Source organism: Mycetomoellerius zeteki, unplaced genomic scaffold (genome assembly GCF_001594055.1).
Source record: "Mycetomoellerius zeteki isolate Tzet28-1 unplaced genomic scaffold, Tzet1.0 scaffold19, whole genome shotgun sequence".
NCBI lineage: Eukaryota > Metazoa > Arthropoda > Insecta > Hymenoptera > Formicidae > Mycetomoellerius > Mycetomoellerius zeteki.
The window spans coordinates 1481176-1504849 of NW_017256854.1; the positions used below are offsets into that span (position 1 = coordinate 1481176).

A 23674-nucleotide genomic window follows, 5' to 3' on the forward strand; every position below is an offset into this window, starting at 1 on the left:
AGAGAATAAGATATGGAATTTCCATCTGATGGTAAGATTCGCGATGGTAATGTTTATCAATTGCTGGACCTCCAATGCTTCCGAATACAAAAGACCACTTGCTCCACGTTCGATATCAGCAAGTACGCGTATTGACGCAGGTGTGGCAGACAGGGTTCAACATTCCGTTCTGTATCTTCTCGAGTCAAGTCGTCTTTCTATCACGCGCGCGAATAATTTCCCTCCGATTTCAGATTAATACATATAAATTATAGTAGATATACTATATTTTTAGAATTACATCCATTTATCGACCAGCGATTATCATCTGTGATACCAATTGTTACCTTTGTCTCTCAGATTAATCGTGGTTTTAGAACTGTGTAATCAATTCATTGATATTTTCTATTTTTCACGTTACAGATGCAGACGCTTTTGGTACAGCATTTTTACAGTCACCTCCAGAAACGTCTTCTGTAACGTCACCCAACCGAGGCACCGCTGATAGTGACAGTGATAGCACATCGACGGAGCTGTGCGACGAGCCGGATCGTCTGAGCGACGTCGATAGCGAGGAACTCACGTCAGCGTCCGACTCTTACGTCATGGCGACGGACGATGAGAAGCATGCTTACGAGGGTTCGTCGACCTCGGCGAGTACACCTGCGCGTTCGTACATTAAAAACGAACCGACGATGATCGTGGAGGAGCCACAGACGGATACAGCTTTCGGAATCGAACGCGATAAGTCTCCATCCCTATCCGAAATCTCGATCGCCAAGATTACCGATCAAATACGGAGACTTTCGGCCGAAGATGACAATAATACGACAGTCCCTGAAATATCGAGCACGCGCGACAATGATGAGCTATCGATGGGCGATTATCCAGTTGAGAGATCGCAAACGAAAGAAACGGAATCGAAATTGCAGGATTATACATCGAATGAAGACGCGCCAAGATCGTCGAAGATTGTGAATAATTATGATTATTTAACCGTTAAATCTAATCTCGTCGAGAAGACGGATGATATCCTGATACACAGAACAGATAGACTGAAAGATTCAGAAGAGAAAATAGAAATCATCCGAGCTAGCAGTAAAGATAGTACAGATCTTAAAATGGATATAATGGAAACTACTACGAATATACTACGAGATAATTCCAGAGAACAAACGAGTGTCTCTAGAGATAAGAATTACGATAAATTTCTCACGCTTTTAGACACGAACGACAAGCCCTTTGAATCCTCCTTAAGATTTTCCAGCAACGTTTATTTGGATTCAAAAAGTGACGATAATTCGAATGACACGGATCTTGCGAATTGCAGAGCTCTGGATACCGCGACAGAATCACGATCTTTCTATTCCAAGAGATATGTTGTAGGCCACATTCCAATTTCCCCGGTAACAATGGATGACAAATTGACGAAATTGTCGCACGAAATATACAACGTCACGATAAACACGGAAAATCTGACGAGTCCTGAAAGAGCTTCGAAGAGAGACACTTTTAATGACAAGCAGCCCACAGTACAGACAAAATTGTATTCCAATTTGAAAAAAAGCCCGAAATCTCCAGAAAGTACGAAGTCGTTCAGTTCAGGAGAGACGATGGGTCCCGATTCGAAGCCTTCTAGTCTAACAGTGAGTCCAAGAACGCCAGTCAGATCGGACTCCCGTGACTTCACAATAGACAAATCGGCTTGCTCATCCATCAGCTCGGATTCTAAAACTCTTGTTCTCCATTCTGTAAGTTCGGATATCGCACTCGACGATTCGAGGCCGATCACAAAGAAAACATCGTATGAAAAATCGAGTCCGTCGACTCCGATCAGTACGGACTCTTTAAGGAACAAATCCGACACAAGTCCGAAATTGGTGATTAGCAGTTCTAGCGATTCGTGTAGCCCGGGCAAAGCTAAGTCTTCCGAGAGGTCATTCAGTTCCGATCTGCAATCACCAGTAAGTGCCAACTCCATAAGATATACCTCAAACTACGGAAAACGAGACCAGGATCTGGTGTCAGATTCGCCGATGGACCTGAGTAGCGCGACTTCGCCATTTTATCCTATCGCAAATCCTAATCAGAAGACACCTTCGCCGTACAGTGCAGGCAAACGAAGATGCAGTATAGACAGCACCGAAACCTCGCCCGATCCGAAATCGATCAGTTCCAAGGATTCGACCAAGTTCTCGGGGTATCAGACAAAACTAGATCCTTCAGCAAAGTCACTCGAGAGTAAGGAAAACGAAGAAATCTCCGAGAAAAGTGAATTGTATGTCAGACCGCAATTTGCATTGAATACAGAACTGAAGGCGAATTATACACAGAAGAGCAAAGCTGATTTGAGCTCTTATGAATCGATCGGTGGTGAGTCCTATCGGAAAAGCGAAGACTTCGCTGATGACAATGCAGACGATCCGCTCTCTGAAAAGGATGTGGTGCCTCAATTGCCGCACAAGAAGCTTGACAAGCATTATCTGAATTACAATTACAGACGTAGAGAACGATTGAGATTGACTGAGAGGAGCTCGAGCAGTCTGGAAAAAAGGTGTATCGATTTAAAATCCTCGACTTCGACAGATGAATTCAATACAACCATGGCGAAGAAGAGATGTAGCGATATTCTCGAAGATATGAAGCATCTAGAAGCAAAGGCTCTTAGCGATGGATCGCCTGAAACTAATATGCTAACGAAGAAATCGAGCGATATCTGGGAGGACATGAAAAACTTAGAGGCAAGACGACAGGACACTTTCAGCAATTCAGCGAGCGGCTTCTCAAAGCGACAATTAGAAATCCCAGACATAAATATAACAAGTGAAAATAGGAAGTCTTACGTTGTGCATCCTAAAATCAACATCGATGAAAATAGCGATAGTATATTGAAGAACATAGCTTGCAATAAAAATAATGGCGACACAGATGACGGTAGAGAATCGAAGGTAGGTGTATGGACAAAGGTAAAACCACGAAAGAAAGGCGATAATGGACGCAGAAGTAGCGATCGGGCGTTAAAAATTATTCAAGAAAATTCGGCCATATTGCACAAGATTTTAGCTTGCCAGGCAAAGAAACGTCTGCCAGATTTGGAGGAAATATCCAAGGAGATCACCATTAGTCCGATAAACGAAGAAATTTCTAAGATATTCAGCCCAATTCTCGAAAAAATGGGCCTAAATGAGCACGAAATAAACGAGGAATTGGCACGAATAAATTTCAAGGACTTTGATAATATGAGCGCTACCAGTGTATCGGAATTCGACGCAAAGATCAATGAAGAATTAACGAAACTGTCTATTATTGACGATACAGAACAAATTGATCATTTAGACGTAGACGAAATCATATCGAACGACTACCTGGATACTCGGGAGGCACTCATAGATCACAAGATAAACGAGGAACTTTCTAAATTGTTAGCGAACTATGAGGAGGAATCGCCACCGAGTATGATTAATTTAGAAAAAGGTTCATTAAGCCAGAATATAAGCGAGACGGAAGGTCTCGATCTTACCAGCATTTCAACGAATGTATTTTCCTACAAATCCTCCAATGATTCCATCGAAATCAGGAACGACTTGGAACCTACGCACGAAGTTGTTCAGCCTGATAAGTTTCCATTCGCGACGCTGAAATACGAACAAAGCATGTCGCCGAAGAGCGACATAGACATCTACAGAGAATTGGAGAAACTCGACAAAATCTCGTCTGTGCAAATGCAACTAGACAGGCGTCTAGAAATACCGCCAAAACGATTATCCCCTATTTCATACATTTCGGACACTTCAACTTATCCGGAAGTACGCACCGCGACGAGATACGTGCCGAAAACGAGCCAATTTGATACTAAGCCGTTGAAGAGTACTTATGAATCTTATAAGAGCTACGACATTCCGGATAGGCTATCCCCACGGGATAGTCTTTATACTGTTTATGATAAACCAAGCGATCACACGTTTGAATACACAGATCCCAAATCGAGGCTCTCTGTCGATCCCTATGACCTACATTTGAAAAGTCCGATATTGTCAAAGGAATCCTTGGAATTTCGCGTGAGATATGATGAGGAATTGCCAAGGCCGATCGGCGGCGAATGCGCGGCCAGTCAAGATAACAGATTGGCTGTTTCCTTAAATACGGGAAGTTCTTACTACAGCAAGAGTAACAACGAAGCGATTACGCCGACGAAGTATATCAGCAATGAAGAAAAATGTTTGGACGACTATTGTAGCGACAGTCGTCTACATAAATACAGCACTTTGTCACCAAAGGATTATTCTCATTCTCATAGAAGTATGGATTACGATAAGCCCTTAAGCACGTTATCGCATGTAATGATGGAATCCGAAACGAATATCGGTTCGTATTTACCGACGAGGCATCGCGATTATAATGTGTTGTCACCCAATCGTCAATACAGAGACGAGTACTTTTCTTCTAGTCCAAATCATTACTCTCCGAGACTGTCTCCAAATCTGACGGAAGAAACGAGAAAGCCTGCCGTTTCACATCCAGAATCTCCGGGCAAAATAACTGTCGAGTATGGAGATCTGACTAATAAAGGATCGAATTGTTACAAGAAATCGACACTGAGTCTCGGTAATATAGAAAACGCGAACAAAGACGACGAAAATGTTGACACCACTACGAGTCCGAAGACGAACTTCAGTCCTTTCCCCATTAGAAATAATATTAGGAAACCCAAAGAACTGACACTGAAGTTGGGTCTGTATTCGCCGAAGAACTCTGACTTCGGCCAAATGAAGAAATCATAGTGCTCAGTAAACTATCGAAGCGACGAAGCTTTTGTCTCATACGGAAGTTCGCACGTGAGCTTTCACCATTACATTATTACAAAAAGGAATATCTATGTTCGCTAGTCAATTGTTTCGATAGTTTCTTATGTTAACGCGAAATGAAGCGGGTATTTATGCGTTTCAAAGAGTCTCGTATTATCGATTTTCCGAATTTAACAAAGTGGGCCTAAATTGTCGCCTAAACATTCTTAAATCGTTATGCTCGACACTATTAGACAAATTATACATAAGCTTAATTAGTAATAATCATGGATGTAACTTTAAGATAACAATTAGATAAATTAAAGTCGCGTAAGTTTTTCAATGCTCGGCCAGATAATTGTAAATTACGAGTAAATTCTTTCTTTTAAATGGTATGCAAATTTGTTTTGACGGAGATATGAATGCTGCATGAGAAATAACATAAAAATATACAGACCACGTTATATCGTAATCGCGATAAGCGCGAAATAATATCTCCATGAACGCAATTAAATTTGGGAATATTGCTGAAATAATACGTCGTGCGTTATTGACGCGATTACGAAATAGCAAATCCGGGCAAAGCAGATTAACGATAAATCCAATCCCCATATTCAGCCGCACGTTTCTCGCTTCCTATCCTTTATTCCATCATTAAAAGATAATGTTCACTTCACAGTTATTCGAATATTCGCATTTATACAGGCTTGTCGTTAAAAAAAACCAATAATGTTGAAGGAACACTATAGCACTTTTGAAACACTCGCATATTGCAATCGCTAAAATATTACAATGAAATGCCTTCGATTCCCTCCAATTTTAAACTATACCAAAATTTCCTATGAGAAGATTTCCAAATCGATCGCTATATTCAACTTAGATTAATATCTAATTAAAAAAATTGTATGAAATACCCTTTTCTCTCGCTTTTTCTTTCTTATTGATCATGCCATATTACTGTACTTGTTATACCTATATATTGCGAGACAATATATATAAAATTGTACATTTGAGACGAATGATTACCTGTAATATGACAAAATTTTTTTTAATAAGAAAATGATATATAACACATGTAAAATTTATAAATTGTCTAAAATGAAATTTAATTTCTTTGTATGTTTCGGAAATGTAATTATATGGACCCATATAACTCTAAGAATTGTGCATTACAAATTAGATATAAACAAGGTGAAGATTGTATATAATTTCAACTATTGTATGTTGCAAATAACTTCAAGGTCCTGTAGAATCTTTTTATATAAAGTAAAAGTAGTATTTTTAGATGTTTCTAATAAGAAATATTCGTACTATCGCAGTGTTAAGAATCAGTTTGCTTGGACAAGCTGCAATTTAAGCGTGAATAGGTAAGAACCTGTTACAGTTTAAATCCTTGCTCACAAATGGCTTTTCAACTCAATACATAAACGAAGTTTATGAATCGCGGTAAGAGATTTGCACGAGACAGTTTTCTGTTTTATTGCAACGATTCGAATGTTTTCTTCTCAAGATATTTAATTATATCCAATTTATAGCCTACTTGACCATAAGAAGCGTACTTCTATAACTTATAATACGCAAAGAGAAATTATCATACTTCATTCCCTGTCGTCGCACAATTTTTGCATTATGCATCGGAAATCCAATGCATCTTATAGTTAGCCTATTAGAATATTTCCCCAATCATCTGTGATAGCATAGAGAACGATAACATGATCTTAACACAAAAAATTACGACTTAATTATTAATTTACTACATTCTTTTAATTTTTTAACTTTAAATTTAAGATTTAACGAATAATTTAATTTATATATCTTTTCCTATATTGCATTAGAAAAGAATTTAATGCTAAAATTTCAATTCAAGTTATTGTGCTAGTGAGAGATGATTATTTACATACTATATATTTATTTTGTAATTATCGTATTATATAAGAAATCATATATATATATGACCTTTAAATTTACAATTTATTTGTTATCAACTTCTCAGAAATAGTCATCTTTTAAAAACTCCTGCTTTTTGCAAGCAACATTCTTTTTTGTTCCAATTTATTCAATAATTTGTCAATTGTAACATAAGGAAACAACTGACAAAGAAAAATGTAAGAAGCTATTGATAAAAACAACTTTCAGTATGTACTCTAAAATTTACAGAACATTATTTTTTTTTACATAAAAACATTATGCAATTTTTCTGATAATATTTTATTCGATTGACTGTCATAAATTATATAGAGAGGATATTTCTTCAATATTCGTTATACTACATTTCAGAGAATACGTTGTGAGAACACTTAAGTGTATAAAAATATGGTATTAACTTCATTTCGATTATCACTTACGTACGGTTGGATCAGGAAATCCGAAAGTAGTTTCAGATGCCTGTGAAATATAGAAAGTATTCGCGAAGGTGCTGGAAAGGACGACGGCACGTCGTTTAAATACTAAGATAGTTTAAATAAGACAATAGTATTAAATGATAGCGAGTAAATTAGTGGATAAAACCTTATCGTTAACACGCAATTTGTTAACGAGCTGTCAGCATCGCGTTTCGCACTTTCCATTCTGCATGAAAATTAGGTTCACTTTGTTAAACATTTACCTGCGAATAAAACTGCTCGACAATATGTATACATTTAATTGAGTTCATAGAGTTATTTAAGCTTCTCGAACATCTGGAAACGATACTTTTCGATATTTATTGGAACATATGTTGCAATATACATTATACAAATAAATAGTCTTTTTCTACTGTGTACGGATCAAGATATGGATTGGAACTTGCGACAGATGAATACGCACAACCTCGATCAAGGTATCGCGTAGCACATCGATGAAACGCAAATCCTATGTAACGTCTCGTGTGTTTAGAAAAAGAAGGGAATATATTTCGGGATTAAGGGCGCGCGTGAAATTGTTACGTAATATTTTGAGAAAATTATTGTATATACGTGACAATGCGAGTCATGCCAGATATAAGACTGTATATTTGAAATGCATAAAACGATAAGTCGTTATAGATAAAGAAACTGAATAAATATATTAAGAAAGTGAGTAACGATGTGTCTATTAATTATATTATCAAAATGATCTTTTTTTGTAACACAAATGTGAATAATCATTTTCGACGTATTTTTCCATACTGAATACGAATCAGTTAATAAAATTGTGACAGCCAAATTTGTCAACGGATTCGCGTTCAACTGGCAAAAATATTCACGTTGGAAATTATTCACATTTTTTCATGTTGCAAAATGATGTTGGACAGTGTTATTATTCAAATCTCTGGATTCCGATTATAATAGTTGATTTCATAAAAAAAAAAGATAGCTTACATATTCAACTAGTTAATGTTTATCTAATAATAAATAAATATATTTATACCTAAAAATATTTTAATACTTCATTGTCTCCGTTGGGGAAAAAGTCTTTACAAGTTAGTAAAACGATTTTTTTAGCAATCTATATTCTATTTTTAAAAAATTGGCATTTACACCACTTGATAGAGCAACGTTTCAGCTTTAAGAATCTGTATTTTTAATTGCGATATGATGATTTTTAACGAAGTTACGAGCAATTTTAGTCAGAATGTTCCTTTTTACTTAATCCGCGAGTAACTCAGGAACAAAAAATCGTAGGAACATTTTTAAGAAAACGATCTTGTAGAGAAAGCTCCAAACTTTCACGACAGATAATCGAAAATTTGCTCAAATTTTTTTTGGCACGCTGTAGACCTACAAAGTGAAAAAAAAATTTTTCATTTTTTTCAGCTCGTAGTTTTCCATATGTAAAAATTACAAAACTCACATAAATTCAGAAAATATAATAACCATTCAAAAATAGAGATTTCAAGCTTTAAAATCCTTTTTATAAATTTAAATTTTGATTATTTTTAACGAAGATATTGATGAGGAAAGATCTTTTTATCAACTTGTAAAGGGACTTTTTCCCCAACCCAATATTAACTTTCATGATTATTCCTATTAATTTACTACTTTCTATGTTGGCAAAAAAAATCTCCGTTAACAAGCATTTTCATTTCGGGGGTAATTTGACAATAATAATTTTTTATTTACTATTTTTGTCATGATATTAATTTTATACGTTTTTTTCAGCGTGCAACGCGGGCGTGTTTCGTTAAAAATCGGTTGCTTATAGAACTCGAAGCAATCGGGCACCATAGATTATAGAATAACGATACATTCAACGTTTATGGGCGGAAAAATACTTGCTCGTACTCACATGCATGAAGGGGACGACGCGACGGCCCGATTACCGTTCGCAAAACTGCTCGTATTCTCTGCGACGGTTGCATACTCGTGCTCGAGTGGACATTTCATTTCGCTAACATGATTACACGCACTCGTGCGTCGAGGATTGCGGATTCGTTTTAATTGGGATTACATTTCAATTAAAACCTCGTCCCCATTAGAGAGAGAGAAAACCGCGTCGAATTTCAGAGGGGAGGGACAGAAGAGTTGAACACGGAAGGGGGAGAGGACGAATAATTGATACGGGCAACATGCGTTATCTGAACGCGAGAGCCGTCGCGGATAAAATATGCATGTTTGCCAATCAGGAGGTGTCCGGGGTTACATGTCCGCCGGCTCCCTCGGTAAACACGTGATTACGAAGGCTCCGACGAGCTAAAACGGGCAAGCAAACAACGAAACCTTTGACCCAGACCCGTCCAAATAATCGCCGAATTGGAAAGTACTCCGGTCCGCGATCCCGTCGGGCGATTGAACCGGACGATGCTCGCCGGTGCGGAACACAGGGCTTCTACTAACGGTGCGGAGAGTAGTTGCCGCATAAATTAGTGCGTGAATTATGCAACACGGTCGTTTTATTAAAGGTTGATAAGCGTACTTTGTCGCCGCTCCCCCGACCGCGGAACGCCCCGAGCGCTCCGCTGGGACGTTTTACATTTTATTAGTACGAGAGAAGTTCGACGTTATGCACTATCATGTTTTATATGCGCTACTCATGCAGACTATCGATATTTTCTCCGGCTCTTTCCTGTATTTCATTTCCAATTTTGCTGATTTTTCCCAGTTTTCCCGGCAATTTTTCCGACATTTCAGTGAACCTGTTATTGCCAGCGCAACACGTTAGCCAATTTGTCCATTCGACGATATTATCTAACTGTACGATTTATCCACTTGACAAACTGACAATTCGGCAATTTGGCCATAGTCAGATTCATGACGAGATTGACGAGATAGTATCGGAACTTTTATCGGGCCATTTTTGCCATGCTGTGCGCACTACAATAATTCACAATATATCTGAGTTAAAATATCTGATAATGTTTTTTTAGTATTATTCATATTACATAAAAGCAATTACACAATAAATATCGATTTCCTATCAGAATATTACAGAAGTTTATATTTTTCCAACAATATAATTTTACGTTTATTTATTAAATGGACCTCGATCATTTAAAAAAATTAAATTTCATGTGTTCAAAAATCATTTTTGCAATGAAATGAATGATTCGGCAATCACAATAAAAATCCGTTTATTCGCAAAGAATTAATACACCGTAAATTTTCCGCGAGCCGCGGCTTTTGTCAAATCCGTTATATAACCTTCATATAACATCATCATATTTCGCCGGTCTGTGTCATAATGATCAACGATTCTCGAAATTAATGCGCAACGTATCATTAGATTTCGAGAGGCTTCCCGTCGAGTCATGCGAAGCCAAACCGCGTCGAATGGTAGGTAACTCTCGCAAGATGCATCCGCCGAGTGATGCATCTATTCGTAACTCGAGCGCGCATATAGATACGTACATACGTACGGTAATATGTACCTAACCCGTTATGGAAATGAGCTTGGGACTCGCGCGCGTTCCGACGACATCCTCTGCATCGGTAATATGCACCCCGTAAACCCCTGATCCCTTGGCTTCCAATGCGCTTCTTGTCGCCATATTATGACGAACAGTGCATCTTCGATGCAAAAAACCAAAAATCTGTGCGTACATGTACCTGTGTGCGATATTGATGTAGTAGTATGTAGTGATCAACGATAAGTATACATAAACCAAGCACTTGTTATATTACAGAGTGAAGCTGAAAGTTGGGAGTTTACTAACAATGAGAGAGATACTGCGTTTACGCTGAGATAGCTACCTTATTTTAATTTATGGCAAAATGATTGATGCTATAATATAAAATAAATTGTATTCCGATATACGTTGGCTGCATTCGGTGCTACCGCATCATTCTATCTTTATTGTTTATTAGACGTAAAACAAGGATAGAACGACGCAACAGAGCTGCCTGAACGCATCCAATGCCAACACTGAAAATCTATGGTTCACGTACCTATACTACAGGTATGCTACGTATACTATAGGTACACTTTCAGTGCTGGCAGTGTATATCGGCGGCCATAGAATGCGATACGAATATTTCATTCTATCTTATAGCATCAGTCAACTCGTCATAAGGTAAAATGATCCACTTTAGGATCCTATTAAAGAACTTTTATCTTTTTTCAAGTTTCGTAAATAAGACAAAGCGAGACAAATAGCGAAATTTGTGTCGAGTATTGTCTAGTAAGTCACTTATACCGGCTAATTAGATGGCCAATCGGGATTCTTTTTTGAAACATAAAAGCAATTTTCTCGAGAGTGCTTTTATACCTGTTTTGTACAATAGTATATATGTATATATATGTATGTAGTATATATGTAGTATATACTCGCATATATAGTATGTAGTATATATATATATATAATAGTCATTAAGAACCTTCAAAATGTACATTAACAGTATACTATATGTTAGCTAAGAGTACACATAGCGAAGAAATACGCTACTCAAGCTGGGAACATGAGAAGAACATATATTCGAACTATTATGAGAACAGTTAGCAAAACTGCTTAATAGCTTCCATGAATTAAAAAAATTGTTCCATATTTTTTTGTCAAAAGTTCATAAAAATTGTATTTTTTCAGAACTATATCAAATAAATTTTTAAATCTAATTTCCTTTAAATTTGTTAAATGGATTTAAAAAATATATATACTTGACATTAATAAATACTCTGAAATAAATTCATCATGATTTTTCAATGAATGAATGAATACGATATTTTGTGGTCGTCATCGTAATAATCTAAAAGATGATTTTAGTCTTACAGTCATTTTCAGAATTTAACTTAACCGTATCATCAAACTTACAACAGATACATCCTCTGCATCGGTAATATGCACTCCGTAAACCCCTGGTCCCTTGGCTTCCAACGCGTCTTTCTTATCGCCATATTATGATGGTCGAACAGTGCATCTTCGGTGCTGCTAAATCCGGACTCAAGAATCCTATCTTGGAATCGGAATAGGACGCGAGACGTTTCTTGTCGCGCAGCTCTGTAACCGGGGATAACGAGGATTTCAGATCGCACCGTCGCTCCAGATTTAAGAGCCGAGCTACTGGTGTTTTCTTCCTCGTGGCGTGCGCGATGTAACGTAAAAGTTTCACAGGATTTCGAACTTGGAACATTAATCTCCGGCTCCTTTTCGCAAAGAACCACGAGTATCATCCACAGTAATCCGAAATTTTACGAATTACACAACTGCTTGGAAACGAGTACACTCGTCGTTTGGAAAATATTGAATACAATTGTATAAACCTGTCACAGATGGTTATTTTTTTCTGGTTCTACAATTTAGTGTCAGTTCAGTGTAAAAGCGTCAATTGCAAAAATTATCGTTAAAATATAAAGTAAAAACAAATTGAAAATATGAATAGAGTTGAAATGGAGCGTTTTCCAAGAAAAACTAGTGTACAAATAAAAATGCTGTTATTATGTCGTTTTTGGATTTCTCATCCATCCATCATTTTTCCGTTGATGTGTAAGAAACTGGCAAACTTCCCACTTGCGATTCTTCAGCATTTCGTTGAATTCCGGCATCGCACGAAAATGTATATTCATTGTATTGGAGATTGTATTAATATACATTAGAATGCAGACACATTAATCTCCGTTCTTTGCGCTATAAATTATGGCACCACACTTGGTAACACGTCGTTTCGCTACACTGTTATTTCTTGGAAGATAATTACGTGATTACAATAACTGTAATGTTATTATCATCTAAACCATTAATTTTACATTAAATAGAATGAAGGGAAAAGCACGCGTATCCTTTCAACTTTTATAAAAATAATAAAATAAATAAGTTTATTATTCGTAATATAATTATTCTTAATTCTTAAAGAAGTTCCTCCATGTTACGTGTGGCAAAGACAGTTTTATTTCCTTCTTACATATGGAACTTGATTAATGTACACACAAAAATGAAGAGAACGACATTTTTCGGAGAAAATTTTTGATTCAGAGGGCGGAAAGCACGCTGATCTACATTTTAATGTAATGGTACGCGACGGAAGGAATACTGATTCAAAGATAATGGAAAAGTGCAAACGCATACCCGTATATGAGTCATGCATTCGATCAAGTTTGCTGAACTAGTTTTCGAAAATACTATGAAAAGCTGGAGCATCCAAGCTAATATATCGACTCCGCTACTTTGTGATATGAAATATAAATCATATCTGAAACTGATTCTTTTACGTATGAAAAATGTACGAAAGTACTTTGCATTCCTAAAATATGACGTTAGTTGATACACAAAAATTTTTCTTATAAAGTCATAATGAAAGAATATTTAATGTCTCCCGTGGACGCAATTTCCTATTTTAGTATAATTTTATCTTACGAAAAATATATTGTAATTTAATATATTAATTATAATGTATTACAATATTATATTATAGAGATGTATAATACATAGATTTTATATTAAAAAAATTATATTCAGAATAAACGCTACTGTTTGTAACTAATAAAATTAATATTTTTTAATCAAATTTTTGTTATAAAATTGTAGAAAATCGTCCGTTATCCATTTCATAAATTGGTGTGTGTGCTATTATCTTCATCCAATTCTGACTCGTAATGCTCCATCTAACAAAATTTCCACGATATAAAATTTTCTCATACAGTCAAAAAAACCGATATTCTAGAAGTATAGTTTTAATAAGGAAATTAAATAGTGTAACATTTTTTTCATGCCCTCCCCCTGTGTGTATATTAGAAAATAAAATAATTTTCTAAAAATTTAAATATAATATATTTTCGAGTAAAAAGAACAATTTTTGAGTTAAACAATTAAATAAAACGCGCATTATTATAATAATAATATTATCCGAATTTCTATTACAGCTATTACTAATGGTGAACCACTATATATAATATCTCAATTTAGGTGATTTTATAGAAATTACTCTGTATTTAGGGAAACAAAGCGAGATATAGTTGCTAATATAACATTATTAGAGAAATGTCGAATACATTTCAAACGCGTATTGCGCTGATAATATTTTCGCCCGTTCCATACGTTCGCCAATAAACACATACCCACGACGAATCATAAATAGCGATTCACGAATCTCGTGAAAACCGCATCGAGTGTTGATACAAGTCAGGAACGATGTGGAAACGTGGCCGACCTGATGCCCACTGGCAATCAATTGGTATCAACAGGATACATATGCAAGTTATGTGCACGTTACATGGCCCGTCGACTGGAATTATGCAATCGAATAACACAGTACAACTATTATGTAACAGCGGAGCGACTAACTTCTGCACAATGGCAGAGTGACAATGCCAGAGACCGTTCCTGTTCCCGTTCACGTCCCAGAGCGCGACAACAGTCAAGTGACAAGTGCTCTCTCGAAATCCGCTGCGATACACTAATTGTAGCATAAACGAAACCACCCGAAATCACTCGTTAACTTATACATTAATTCTTAAATGCATTTGATACACGTATAAATTCTTTGGAGTTGTATTAACACTCTTAGGACAAAAGCTACTAAACATATTGCAAAAATATTATTTTGATAGTTAAAAGTCGATATACACGACTTTAACGTAAATCTACAAAATAATACCCTTAAACTTTCAACAGCTTGGAAAAAAGGGACAATCGAGATTATGGGCTGCAATGTAACGTGTTTAACGATTTCAATTAGAATATTTCTCACAACCGATATATTTCCTTCTTTCATTAAATTATAATTTGTAAAAATATAAAAAAGTTAATTTAAAAGTTTATTTTTGGTATAGGGTAAAACGGAAAATACATCCTACATTTTGTTTTTCTTTAATACTATATTTATGATCAAAATATTTTTTATTAGCTTTGTTAATAAAAAACAATGATTAGTACCTATGTAATAAATAAACAAATGTTTTATTATAACTTATAATCTGGGCATGATAGCCTTGTTAAAAATGCCTCAGAACTAGTACAAAAATTAATTCAAAATAATTCTTTAAAAAAACAATAACAAAAATAATAATTTTAGACAAGTAATATGTATCTACTTAGCACAAAAAATAATTTCATTAAAAATTAACACTTTTTTAATGACTAATTTCAAAAATTTTTGCCAAAAATTATTAAACGTTTTTGTTACTTCTTTATTAATGTACGATGACAATATAGATAAGAAATAATACATTCGTACGTGTACTTTTAATTAAAACTAGTACCAAACTTAATAATGATTACATTGCAAAAGCTGTTCTGAGATAATTGTAAAACTGTTAAAACAAGATTTCAATAAAACTCTGTCCAGTTATCTAGCGATAGGCAATTTCTGTTTTAGATTAAAATTTCAATATACATATCTCTCTTTATTTTAAGTGCGAAATCTAAATTATAAGCTGAGTACAACAATCTTTAGAAAAATTATATTTATTAGTAGAAAATAAAAATAATTAGATTGATCTTTATTGAATCTTTCTAGAGGAAAACTATATTAATGTATTCAAATTAATACATATACATAAGGCACTCCGAGACAGACTGTATTTTAAACTGTCTTAGACAGTCTAAAATACAATTATCAGATTCTGAGTAATATGATAAATAATACCGCGATAATCTATAAATGCTCAGATCCGAATATTGATAGCAAATATTAATAACATCGGCCAATAACGTGATTTAATGAAATTTTCGATAAGTTAACCTCTACGTGTGTACACTAGTACACATTGGGTTTGAGAGGCTTAATATCAAATTAATGCTATAAAGTGCATATTGGTTGATATATGAAATAGAACTTTTAAACATTCCCGATGTTGTCACTTTCTATTCACTAATTAATCGATGGACCATTTGAATTTATATGTATATACACAAGAATTGATGAACATAAACGGATATAGATTGTCGTTTCACTGTAATAGATATTCTAAAAATATATACATTCTAAAAATGTATACTAATATGTACAAAAATTGATACAATCGTATAAAATATTTCTTTCTATTAATAAATGCTGATCTAACCAGCAAACTTTATAATTTAACTCTAAATAATAAAAATTATAATGATTGACAAAAATCTATCTTATTATATATAATTTCTACACAATGTAATAATAATATATTCAGATAAAAGAATAAATATAAAGTAAATAAATTAAAAGATTTATTATTATAATATGAAAGATAAACACATACATTTAAAGCTAATAATCACTGCAATTGTCATTTAAATAAAAGCATCCTTTTCGTTTAGAAAGTGATATTTATATTAGTTATTAATATTATATAGCCGCACAATATAACTATAGAATGTATGTACAACCATATGTCGAATAAAATGAATGCCATGCGCATTGTTGAACTTATTTTTATCTCACACAGCGGAATTACTGATGCATTTGCAGTTATTGAAAAGAGTTGCCTTATATAATAAGAAAATGGAAGTAAAAAAACATAAACTCGTTAAAACTACAGAATCTGTTAAATGCAAAATATAAAATATTCCTTTTTAATTACGTCATTTCTAACTACTTATCAGGAGACATGGTAGTATCTCGGCGCTAAGCCATGCGCAACGACACTACCGTGGTTCCTTTACGCGAGACCGCGAGTTGCGGGCGATTAAGATTATTGAATCTTAATAACGGCTGAACCGATCAAGTTCTACATACGCTCAATCGATAGTGTCCACTCAAATTGTATAATAAAAGTACTTTTATTTTTTTTCTACGGATCCTACGAGCGGAGATATTGCGACGCAAAATCCCGATGAAACTTTTAAGATACATCGTCATGTTGATTATTATGTCGCCCACTAGATATCAAACTGGCCAAATGTACTGTTGCGTGTTTTGGCGCGAGAGTGCGCTAGTCATCCAACAAGAATGTACTATTGGACGTTTTGACGTTAACGTAACACGTGAAAATGCGTTACGTTAGCGCATTGATTGATGATGCAACAAGCGCTAGCGGTGGATGGCAAACAAAATTATACGCTGGTATTTGTTAATAATAATTTTAATTTTTTAATAACTCAGCTTAGGAAATGATAATGAAAAGCGATTTATTTGTAATCGATCTTCATTTGTTTATAATTAATATTTAACAAAGGAAATCGGATAGAAACGAAATCACACGCTGGTAATTGTTAACTCCTAATTAATAATTGAGTTCGCTCTCGATCTCCATTTGTTTATAACTCATTATTTAACAAAAGGAGATCAAATGAAAACGAAATTATACGTTAGTATTTATTAATAAGATAGAAAATGATAATGAAAAAGCGATTTATCTCTATTTATTTACAATTAATTAATATTTAACAAAAGGAAATCGAACGGAAATGAAATTATACTGGTATTTGTTAATAACTAAGCTAGGAAATGATAATGACAAAGCAATTTATTCGACTTCGATCTTCATTTGTTTATAACTTAATATTTAACAAAAGGAGATCGGATGGAAACGAAATCATACGCTGGTAATTGTTAACTTCTTATTTCAATCCAAGTAATGGCAGCTTTAATTCTCTGTCAAAATAAAAAATTATTACTCCTCTTGAAAAAACTAATGTATCAAATGAAAAATTAAGACCTAGATGCTACAATTTTAACTAATCAAGTTAAATTCTCAAATTATAAAAAGTAAAACCCAAGTGGTACTATCTTTGTTATTTACTTAATTCTAATGATAATATGTATCATTTGTATAAAAGATTTGATATCAACAAAACTGGCGCCAAGTTAAATCTCATATCAAATTAAATAAAAAATGTAATCCAAATAATTTTCGTAGTTCTCGCGGCCTAAATTTTTTTTACATGTATATTTTCAAGTTTATCCATTTAAAACCGTAAGAAAAAATATAATTTTTTAATAACATTATAATCTTTTTATCGAAGAAATTGTATCACGGAAGATCGTCGTTAACGTAATTTTCTAATTTTTCCCATTAAACGGCTTAAAATGCTTTGCAAAATGATGGGTGAATACATTGTTATAACAATGTCTAAAACAGATGAAACATTCACAATTTAGATAAGGAATTATCAAAGATGCGTGTACTGTTTTTAGTGGATATCCCATTTTACTCTTTCATAATAATAGCACTAAATTAAAACTTTATCGAAATCTGCCATCATATTTTAATATTTTTTACTGCTAAATTGATATATTTTATCGTTAATGATATTTTATTGTTATTGACACTATTAGATATGTAATTTGGACCAATTCTATACATGAACGTTTCTTTATTTTTTCTGATTTACATATATTATAAATAAAGTATTAATTAAAATGTTGGATTGAAAACATGATACGTTGAAAATCAGTGAAAATAATTAAATGTAATTCAACTGAGTACATAAAACATGTAAATAAGAGAAACCGTCAGCAAGGTTGAAAGCAACATTTTGTATAAATAACTAATAAGTATGAAAAAAGAAAGATTAAAAATAAAAGTTATAATTGCTTGTCATTCCAAAATCTGATAAATAAAAATTAGAGTATTCAGTGAGCAATAGCCAATAGTCAAAATCTATTTTACGACGATGAGAACAGATTCCAGACAATAAAGTTATAATAAAATGATAACTTTGTCACGAAAAGTAAAAAGAAAGGAATGTAATGATATGTCAAAGGCAGACTAAACCTTAGAAAAAGAAATTTATAAAATTAGAATGACGCTTGAAGTTTGATTAAAAACCTGAAATTTTGATGATTTAATATCTTACATGCAATGCTTACGGCTCAAACATAGTAATCAAGATTATTACGATTGAATTTCAAATTATTTGCTGACAACTAACCATGTCAAAATCTTGAGAACGACTGAGGCAAGGTGGACATGTATGTATATTTATACATACACGTATAATAGGGTAAAAGTATTAGATGTGGATTTCTCTCAGGCACTGTTTACATTTAAATAATTATAGCATTTTCCATTAAATGTTACATATCACAAGATGCTTTAGCATTTGTTTTCAAGCATCGATTGAATTTAATTTATTAGGAACAGCGCTACATATTTTATTGACGTCGTTAATTAATTAACTATACGAGATTAAATAACGTATGTATCTTTACAAATTCTTTCAAAGTGTAATATCATAAGAATTGCTTTATGGCTTTTATAATAAGTATAAACTTTTATAGTAGATAGTAAGTAGCATTAGATTTCATGGAAAAAATTAAAAACTTGTCAGTTCATTACAAATGATGCCATCACGAAAAGATTTATTTGTTTTAAGTATCAAAATAGAATATAAAATAGAATACATGTTTATATACAAAAAGTATTACTATTCATAATTTAACTATTTTTTATTGCTGAACGTTTAATTTTCATTAATTTTTTTTTAATTATCGTTGACTTTTGACAGTCGCCAATTTTAAATAAACTTGAATGTGTTAAAATTGCATTATGATCCACAATTAGACCCAAGAACTAGATGTGGATCATTAATTATAATTTCATTATATATATTACGATTTGCACGCGCAAATCATTTTTATTATTATGGTGGGATGTAATAATGTTACCAAAAAGGATAAAGCATTTGGTGAATTGATCCCAATTAATACATGGGTTTTAATTGTAGTTTAATAGTTGTCATTATTTCGTTTAATTTTAAAGTTAAAACGGCATCGAAATGAATAAAATCATTCATAATATACACTGTATATGATCAATTATAACTATTAAATATTGTATTAATTGGTCGGTATCGTTCTGGATAAAAATATAAATTTTTTACTTTTGACAGTCGCCAATTTTAAATAAACTTGAATGTGTTAAAATTGCATTATGATCCACAATTAGACCCAAGAACTAGATGTGGATCATTAATTATAATTTCATTATATATATTACGATTTGCACGCGCAAATCATTTTTATTATTATGGTGGGATGTAATAATGTTACCAAAAAGGATAAAGCATTTGGTGAATTGATCCCAATTAATACATGGGTTTTAATTGTAGTTTAATAGTTGTCATTATTTCGTTTAATTTTAAAGTTAAAACGGCATCGAAATGAATAAAATCATTCATAATATACACTGTATATGATCAATTATAACTATTAAATATTGTATTAATTGGTCGGTATCGTTCTGGATAAAAATATAAATTTTTTTAAAAAGAAATCCACAACTAGTGGTTTTATCCTATGTAACATATATAACTATGAAGTATCGTTACTCTGAGAAAAAGGATTGTTCAGTTTACTAAATTAATTTAGTTCATCTTTATTTCTTTTGATAAATAAAATATGTAAATTTAAGTCAAACTTCTTATATAACTTCTTATATATAAAATTTGAGTAAAAAATTATTGAAGATCAATTTTCGACAATTTTTAGTAATTAATATCTTGTTAACTATTGCGAAAATTGTAAAATGGTAAAGGACTTTTCTTCTCAGTTTAGTCCATTCTACCCCTATGCGAAAGATTTTTCATTACTTTCCAAACACCCTGCATATTGAAAAAGTACAGTTTTGTTATCGACATCAATAGAGGGATTCTCCAAACGATTCTCTTATCGATGATTGTCGCTTTCGTTAACTAGCGACAGCCAATAGCAGGATAATCCTAGAAGAAAGCGCGGCTGTCGCTAGTTAACGATAGCGACAATTGTCGATAAAACGTTTAGAAAGTCCTGCAACTGGCGACAATTCGTAACAATACTTGCTTTATATAAAAGTTCTATAGGTACTTTGTACGTATAAAACAAGCTTATTGTTAGTCTGGATTAAGGAGAGTTTTCCAACAAGAGACACAGATGACACAGTGTAACACAGTGAATCATTACATCCTTGTTGTTTGCCAATGTTGTTTATCCAAATTTCTGATAAATTGAAATCTGAATAAATATATGTATGAAAATTTGTGCATATATGTGCGATATATTGATATAGTAGTATGTAGTGATCAATGATATGTACAGCCGGTCACAGAAAGGTTTAGAGATGCGCACGAGACAAAACGAGATTTCTGCAATCTTGATCTCGATTTTCGAGAATTTCGAATCCAAATTGTCTTTACAAATGTTCCGTAACAAAAATTAACATGTCATTTCTCGCTTATGACGTCACGATTCAATATGACCGTGGCGACTACACACAGGAAACATAAAATTCTAAACAAAGATAATGTATAGTACGTAAAAATTTTGTAAATTTTCTTTTCTTCCAATATAAATATTCGCACATCGCGGTTGAACCGGGTATTGGCAATCGGGAGAAGAGAGGTGCCAATAGAGGCTGCGTTCCGATATTCATTGTCAGTACCACCAATACAGAAAATGTATAGTGCACGTAACGTACATTATAGATTTTTAGTACTGGCAGTGAATATTGGAACGCAGTCAGAGTTGATCTGACTCATCATTTATTCTTGTTTAACATTCGGTGTCGGTCACGTGATCAAAATTGACGAATAGTAAGTTCACTAGGGATCCTGTCAGATTCTAGAGGCCAGATTGAAGGTACTGTATTATTTCTCCCAGAGAAAGATGTCAAAAGTTTTGTTTCTGATGAAATTTGATCAATCAGAAACATCCCAAGCAGAACAACAAGTCATAACGTCAAATTAAAATGAATCGGAAATGATTAAAAAATGACTTTTAATGATCATTTTAGAGTCATTTTCACATTATTTTGATATCATAATGACTTGTTCTATTTGAGATTCTTATTTTAATTCCAACATTATAAACAACATTAAATATAAGAGATTATCAAAGTTGCGAGATTAATTTACACAGAGGATCCCGTTAAAAAATTTTTATCTTTTTTTCAAATTTCGTAAATAAGACAAAGAGAAGCAGACAACGACATTTGTATCGAGTATTGTCTAGTAAATCACCTACCGATTACTAGACGACCAGTAGAGGTTCTTTTTTGGAACACAAAAGCAATTTTCTCGAGAATACCTTTATATCTGTCTTGTAGTATATATGTATATAATCATTAAGAACCTTCAAAATGTACATTAGCAGTACTAGGTACAATATTTAGCTAAGAGTACACATAGCGAAGAAACCTACTCAAACGAGAACATGAGAATATCTATATATATATATATATATATGAGAAATAATATATATATATTTTGGAACGATATTATGAGAATAGTTAACAAAACTGCTTAATAGCTTCCATGAATTAAAAATTGTTCCATATTTTTTGTCAAAAGTTCATAAAAATTTGTATTTTTTCAGAACTATAGCAAATAAATTTTTTAATCTAATTTCCTTTAAATTTGTTAAACGGATTTAAAAAATATATATGCTTAACATCGATAAATACTCTGAAATAAATTCATCATGATTCTTTAATGGATACGATATTTTATAGTTATTATCGTAATAATCTAAAAGATGATTTTAGTCTTACAGCCATCTTCAGAATTTAACTTAACCGTTCATTAAACTTACAGATGCTTCAGTCCATTTCCTATAGCGATGTATTGAGCTTGATTACATGAACTCATAATGCCTACCTTTACTTGCCGAGAGCACCGATTTAATAGCTCTCTTCTCCAAGAAATTCGGACATTCCAGCTTGTCTCCAAAATGCAGTTGCACACCTGCCATCCTTGATTACATCTTATCTTACCGGTTGCCACACGAGATATTCTCGTAATAATGCAAATTTTCGCCGCACGCGCATCGCTTTCGTAATGTCGGCGAATTACTCGACAAGCTGTGGCCAGTGAAGTTTCTTAGTATAAACATAGATTGTTACATCTCTTTATACCAAACGTGTATATGCAACAAATAACATATAACGGAATGAGAGAATTGATTTGTACTTGCACAGTTTGCACTAAGATATTCAAAATAAAAACAGAATATTCCACCGAAATGAAATACAGAGTAAGTATTCAATAAATATTGAACAACTATTATGTAAATATTATATTATATTAATTGACAGCAATTTATAGAAAAAGCTGTACAGGTAAACATTATGTGTTATAATAACTTCGCGATATTATTTCAGTAACAAAATCTGAATAAAATCATGAAATTCTAAAATAAAATTTGGGAGATTCAGTCTTGCTTAATATTTTTTTTCTTGAAAATTCTGAAAGCACAACGAAGCATAATAAATATATGTACGTCTACAGAAAAAACTCAAATTAAGTTTATTTATAGGTAAATAATTGAATGAGTAGGTAAGTATGTTTTATAATTTTACCCGCGCATCTCGCATAATCCAACACGGAAACCAGTAAAATTACATTTAGTTAAAAGTTAGTTCACCCCGTTAATGAGCTTACTGTCTTTGGTGCCTGAGGGCTTACGGTATTTATCTGGTTTGTCTATGTTATAATGAACTTCCCGTATAGGTATATCAGTAAAATACGCACCAGAGCGCTTGCTACGTGCTTGATAATGCCTGTTATGTATAACATGATCATGCGGTGTACTCTTGTGTTCATTAGCGAAACGTGGCAGAGAAAATTCATTTTTCGCAACATATAGTGTCCGCTTGTTGGTGGTCGCTGAAATGAGTTTTTACACTGCACCAGC

At 33.4% G+C, this 23674-nt stretch overlaps 1 protein-coding gene across 1 annotated transcript in view; it reads left to right on the forward strand.

The window, feature by feature from the left end:
- The window catches only part of LOC108722031 (uncharacterized), a 28248-nt gene extending 23214 nt beyond the window's left edge, over positions 1 to 5034 (forward strand). Inside the window, exon 12 of the mRNA XM_018446931.1 lies at positions 403 to 5034. Within this exon, the coding sequence (XP_018302433.1) occupies positions 403 to 4760 (4358 nt within the window). The 3' untranslated portion in view covers positions 4761 to 5034. The remainder of the gene's footprint in view (positions 1 to 402) is intronic.
- The last annotated feature ends 18640 nt before the right edge of the window (positions 5035 to 23674 follow it).